The sequence below is a fragment of the Scomber scombrus genome, unplaced genomic scaffold (genome assembly GCF_963691925.1).
Source record: "Scomber scombrus unplaced genomic scaffold, fScoSco1.1 SCAFFOLD_174, whole genome shotgun sequence".
NCBI classification, from domain to species: Eukaryota; Metazoa; Chordata; class Actinopteri; order Scombriformes; family Scombridae; genus Scomber; species Scomber scombrus.
In genome coordinates this window covers 26,735-33,366 of record NW_026910211.1, presented here as the reverse complement: position 1 = coordinate 33,366, position 6,632 = coordinate 26,735, and the positions used below count along the sequence as shown (strand labels likewise).

Here is a 6,632-nt window from a genome sequence, read left to right as displayed (position 1 = left end):
TTGCATTTATCTGTGGAAAGGAGTTCTGGAGCTATGTGTTTAGGGGGGGTTGTAAGCTTATCAACCATAGCAAACAGAGTGCGAGTGTTGTTGATGTTCTTATTAATCATTTCAGAAAAGTGTCGCTGTCTAGCTTTGAGTAACTCATAGTTAAAATGACAAAGACTTTGTTTGTAGAGGTCAAGGTGAATTTGAAGTTTACTTTTTCTCCACTTACGCTCTGCTTTCCTGCATTCTGTTTTTAAAGCCTTTACCATCATAGTGTTCCTCCACGGTGTTTTCTGTCTGATCAAGGTCGTCTTAGTTTTAGTTTTAATAGGTGCAACAGCATCCATGACATTTGAGATTTTCCAGTTAAAATTATCCAGGAGTTCATCTTGTGACTCTGCACTAACAGTTGGTGACATAGCTATAGCCTCCATAAACTTTGCACTGGTATTCTCATTTATGTACCTTCTCCTAACAGACACAGAGGTTAACTGAACATTTAGAATGATCTATAAGTCAAAGAACACACAGAAATGATCAGAAAGAGCCGAGTCCTTAACATCAACAGAAGAAATGTCAACACCTTTAGAGAAAACCAGATCCAGAGTGTGGCCTCGAGTGTGTGTGGGCCCTTTCACATGTTGCAAGAGGCCAAAAGTGTCAAGTAGAGCAGAGAGTTCTTTGGCATTACTGTCCATGTTATTGTCTACGTGAATGTTAAAATCCCGTTATGATAAAAAAGTTGTAGTCAGTGCAGATAACTGACAGCAGTTCAGCAAACTCATCAATGAATGTTCCTGAGTATCTTGGAGGTCTATAAATGATTAAAAAAAGAACTTTTGGATCACTTTTTAATAATAAAACCGGAGCTCCCCGCCTGGTTTGCCCTTATTGGCTTCAAGTGGGTTCTGACATGGTCTTCACAATATGGGGCCCATACAGTTTACCCTGTTTATGCCCACTCAGTACCCACATAGCCCACATGGGTTAAGTTACATGGGCCATGTATCTGAGCTGATCAGATATCAGCTGACACGCTAATAGGGATATGCAAAATGTTTTTTAAACTTTTTGTATGTTATGTTTTTATGTTCAGTTTCTTTAAATGTGACTTTTTCCTGTGTGTTTTTATCCATGGAGGCTCTCACTGCTCATCACCAGTTTTTAACCTTCACTGACATTTCTTCAGATGAAAATGTGAACTTCTCTTTGTTCTAAATGTTAGTTTCATGTTTGTATTGATGTATTTGAAGCAGTTTTTCTCCTAAATCACCACGAAATTCACAAAATAATACTTATGGACTTTTACTGTAGTAGGATTTTTCATACAGGACTTTTACTTGTAATTGAGTATTTGTACATTGCAGTATTGGTACTTTTACTTTTAAAACATGAAGATAATAAAAAAACTTTTCTCAGCACTTTTACTGCTGACAGTTTCTACAGAGGATCATGTGGCTGTCAAAGGTCGATATTTATCAGCAGAGTTTCTGGATAAGATGAACTTTGGTTTTATTTGCTTGTATTTCAAACACAAACAACATGATTAAAATATGAAATGTGTTGTGTAACTCCACTCTGTGATCAGAGTTCCTTGTTCCCTCCCCTCAGATCTACAGTTTGTAGATGGGTGTAACCAACATGTGACGCAGCACAGAGCTGTCAGGCTGCATTCAGCAGAAACCCAGAAGTTTAGTAACAGGAAGTGAAGCTCAGACAGTCTCTGAGAGCTGAAATGGCGCAGAATGATCAGCTGGACCAAGAATCAATCAGCTGTTCGATCTGTCTGGATCTACTGAAGGATCCGGTGACTATTCCCTGTGGAGACAGCTACTGTATGAGCTGTATTAAAGGATTCTGGGATGGAGAGGATCAGAGGAAGATCTACAGCTGCCCTCAGTGCAGAGAGGCCTTCACACCGAGGCCTGTCCTGAAGAAAAACACCCTGTTAGCAGCTTTAGTGGAGCAGCCGAAGAAGACTGGACTCCAAGCTGCTCCTGCTGATCACTGCTATGCTGGACCTGAAGATGTGGCCTGTGATGTCTGCACTGGGAGGAAGCTGAAAGCCTTCAAGTCCTGTCTGCAGTGTCTGATCTCTTACTGTGAGAATCACCTCCAGTCTCACTTTGAATCAACCAAATTAAAGAAACACAAGCTGGTGGAGCCCTCGGAGAAGCTCCAGGAGAACATCTGCTCTCGTCATGATGAGGTGATGAAGATATTCTGCCGTACTGATAAGAAGTATATCTGTTATCTGTGTGCTATGGAGGATCATAAAGGCCACGACACAGTCCCAGCTGCAGCAGAAAGGACTGAGAGGCAGAGAGAGCTCGAGGTGAGTCGACTAAACATCCAGCAGAGAATCCAGCACAGAGAGAAAGATGTGAAGCTGCTTCAACAGGAGGTGGAGGCCGTCAGTCTCTCTGCTGATAAAGCAGTGGAGGACAGTGAGAATATCTTCACTCAGCTGATCCGTCTCCTCCAGAAAAGAAGCTCTGATGTTGAGCAGAAGATCAGATCCCAGCAGGAAACTGAAGTGAGTCGAGTCAAAGAGCTTCAGGAGAAGCTGCAGCAGGACATCACTGAGCTGAAGAGGAAAGATGCTGAACTGAAGCAGCTCTCACACACAGAGGATCACAACCAGTTTCTACACAACTACCCCTCAGTGTCACAACTCAGTGAACCTACAGACTCATCCAGCATCAATATCCGTCCTCTGAGATACTTTGAGGATGTGACAGCAGCTGTGTCAGAGCTCAGAGATAAACTACAGGACATCCTGAGGGAGGAATGGACAAACATCTCACTGACAGGGACTGAAGTGGACGTTTTACTATCAGAACCAGAACCCAAGACCAGAGCTGAGTTCTTAAAATATTCACGTGAAATCACTCTGGATCCAAACACAGTAAACACAAAGCTGTTATTATCTGAAGGGAACAGAAAAGTAGAATGGACGAAACAACAACAGTCTTATTCTAGTCACACAGACAGATTCACTGTTATTCAGGTCCTGAGTAGAGAGAGTCTGACTGGGCGTTGTTACTGGGAGGTGGAGTGGAGAGGAGGAGGAGTTGATGTAGCAGTCGCATACAAGAATATCAGGAGAACAAGAAGTGAATCTGGATTTGGACATAATGACAAATCTTGGTCTTTACGTTGTTTCAATAACGGTTACAAATTTAGGTTCAACAACATTGAAACTCTCGTCTCAGGTCCTTATTCCTCCAGAGTCGGAGTGTACCTGGATCACAGCGCAGGTATTCTGTCCTTCTACAGAGTCTCTGACACCATGACTCTCCTCCACAGAGTCCAGACCACATTCACTCAGCCTCTCTATGCTGGACTTTATGTTTATGAATCCACAGCTGAGTTGTGTTAAGTGAAATAGACAGAAGTCATTTCAGACTTCATGTGTCAGATGTTGTAATTCTTCATGTTTTTGTCTCCATGTTTCTGAGCTGCTCAGAGATAAGCTGGCATGTTAATAGTGATATTCAACACTTTATTAACTTTATGTTTCTTTAAAATCCGTGTAAAGTAAAAATAAATATGTGTTCTGAGTTTGACATACCACAGTAAAGTGTGTTGTTAACCACCCTGCCAAATTTAAATGATTAAAAAAATCGCCAAATATGTGAAATTAGGCTTCAAAGTTGTGTAAAACTCTGCCTATTTCTCTGCTCCCAAACGCTGTGGGCGTTCCTGCCCAGTCCGCTGAAGCCCCGCCCCCTACCGAGTGTCACCTGTCAATCAAAGTCACCACCTCTACCAGAAACATTGACGCTAGGACTGAGAGCTTTCTGCTGCTAACTCAGCGGTTAGCTCGGTGGCTAACTCGGTGGCTAGCTCAGCGGCTAACTCAGCTAACTGGCTAACTGTAGACTGTAGTAGTAGTGTGCGCTGAATGTATTTATACCTCTACAGCAGCAGGGCGGGTTTATGCTAAGCCTAGCTCCACTATTCAAATCTAAATGGTTGAAATGCTTTTTAACCTTTTTTAGAAATACATGTATGACATATTTAATGTGTTTAGAAGAAAATGTCTGAATTCCCTTTACGCTGTCTTTGAATGCGACTTTTTTCCTGTGTGTTTTTATCCATGGAGGCTCTCACTGCTCATCACCATGTTTTTAACTTCTCTTTGTTCTAAATGTTAGTTTCATGTTTGTATTGATGTATTTGTGTCTGTTGTTTCTTAAACAGAGAAAACAGCAGAACTTCCTTCATCAGATATTTTGTTCTCATCACTTTGTAAATTCATAAAGAAATGTTCAATCAAACTGTAATGATCATGAAGATAATAAAAAAACTTTAATGGCAATCAAATATTCTTATCATTTTTACTGCTGACAGTTTTCTACAGAGGATCATTTGACTGTCAAAGGTTGATATTTATCAGCAGAGTTTGTGGATAAGATCAACTTTAGTTTTATATGCTTGTATTTCAAAAGCAAACAACATGATATGAGCCCAAGACCTGAGCTGAGTTCTGTTATTATCTGAGTGGAACAGAAAAGTAGAATGGACGAAAAAAAGTCTTATTCTAGTCACACCAGGCGGGGAGTTCTGGTCCTCTGCAATGAGGCCAACGCGGAAGTAACTTAAAACTGCATTCTATCAAAAGGCCACCAGGGGGCGACCGTTTTGGTGTCAAAAGGACTTCCGTCTCTATACAAGTCAATGGAGAATTCACCAACTTCTCACTTGATTTCTAACCTCAGTAAACGTTTTCAAAATGTGTTTATGGTCTCAATCGCTAGTTTAAAGCCTTCTTCAATGCAGTATGATGTTCATTTGGGACATTTTGGCCTCCCTGATTTTATATGTGACGATAAAGCAGGGTATGCATTAGGGCGTGGCTACGTGGTGATTGACAGGTTGATTGGTTCACAGGTTCAGGAGGGCGCCTCATGCTCCTCCTGATGCCCATATAAGTAGAATCCATGTTTTTATTTTTCACACAGACAGGTCCTGAGTAGAGAGAGTCGGACTGGACGTTGTTACTGGGAGGTGGAGTGAAGAGGAGAGGAGAGGACGGTTATTGGGAGGAGTTGATGTAGCAGACAAAATGGAGAAAACGTGAAACTTACAATGAGAGTTTATTTGAGTCAGTTTCTCTCCTGAAACACCACAAAGTTCATATAATAATACTTTTGTACTTTTACTGTAGGAGGATTTTTCATGCAGTACTTTTAGTATTTATACACTGCTGTATTAGTACACATGTGAAAAATGAGTTCTGACTTTAAACTCATATAAATGTTTCACATGTGGCTCCAAACTTCTACTGCACCATCACTGATGTAACACACTCACTAACAGCACTACCACAGGACAAAGTAAAGAAGTGTTTAACTGTTAATCATGTGAAAGTATCTCAGTTGAGCCCCAGAATAAACAGTTTAGAGCTAAATGTACAGAATGTTTCAACATGAGGAGCTGAAGACTGGACTCTGTGTTTGAGGTTTCTGCTTTAACATCTGCTTAATTCATTCACACACACACACACACACACACACACACACACACACACACACACACACACACACACACACACACACACACACACACACACACACACACACACTCGGTGACCTCAGCTGTCGGGCTGCTGCTGATTTAATAAAGTCATTTAATGAAAAAACGTCCATGAGCTTCAGATTTACGGTGGGAAGAAGCCGTCCGACCACAGAGAGCAGGAGCGCCGGTTACCCAGAATGCACCGGGACATGAAAGAGGAGCTGAAAATATCTGCTAATGTGATAAAAACCTGTGATGGAGGCAAAGCACAGAGAGCAGAGTTCAGCTTTTAAACTGCTGCAAACTATAATCTAACATACAGTACTGTGTGAAAGTCTCAGGCCAACGTTAGATGTGTTGTTTTAGTGATGCTATAATGATAATATATTATATATATATATATATAATATATTATCATTAGTCTCTTTATTAGAATACAACCAGAGAATACAGCTTCTATCTGCCAAAGCAGCAGGTATGTAGTGTGAGCTCCTCTTACACTGAAATAGCAGGAACCTGGCTCTCTTAAACCTTCTGTTGTCCTCAAGTCCTCAAGTTCCTCAAGGAAGGAAGGGAGGACGAAGGAAGGAAAGGAGGGAGGGAGGAAGGAAGGGAGGAAGGTAGGGGGAGGAAAGAAAGAGAGAAGGATGGAGGGAGGAAGGAAGGAAGGGAGGGAGGAAGAAAGAAGGAAGGAGAGGAGGGAGAAAGGAAGGAGAGAAGGAAGGAAAGAAGGGAGGGAGGAAGGAAGGGAGGGAAGGAAAGAAGGAAGGAAGGAAGGAAGAAGGAAGGAAGGAAGGACGGAGTAAAGAAGGACGGAGGGAGGGAGAAAGGAAGGAAGGAACAGTCAAAACAGACGGGGTCAATTTGACCCGGGAGGACGACAGGAGGGTTAAACCTAAACTATAATATATATATCATACAAGACTTGATAATGTGTCTCTGTGTGTTAGTAATGAAGCTGCAGAGTTAAACATCATCATGAAGGAGCTCATCTGTTGTCATGGTGACGTGTTAACAGGTTTCTCATTTTAAACAGTAAACTCAAATATTCACAGTAACAGAACATTGATCCAGATCTGATCAGAACTTCAACTGTTTGATCTTTGAAGAAGCTTCTTCCT

General features: G+C 41.5%; 1 protein-coding gene across 1 annotated transcript; it reads left to right on the top strand.

Moving 5' to 3' along the window:
- Positions 1-2,029: 2,029 nt before the first annotated feature.
- LOC133976803 (tripartite motif-containing protein 16-like) lies at positions 2,030-3,370 on the top strand (the record flags this gene model as incomplete). The annotated part of the gene is made up of 1 exon (XM_062415002.1): positions 2,030-3,370. A coding segment is annotated over one exon (1,341 nt), but the record flags the coding sequence as incomplete, so codon positions are not given.
- Positions 3,371-6,632: the final 3,262 nt, after the last annotated feature.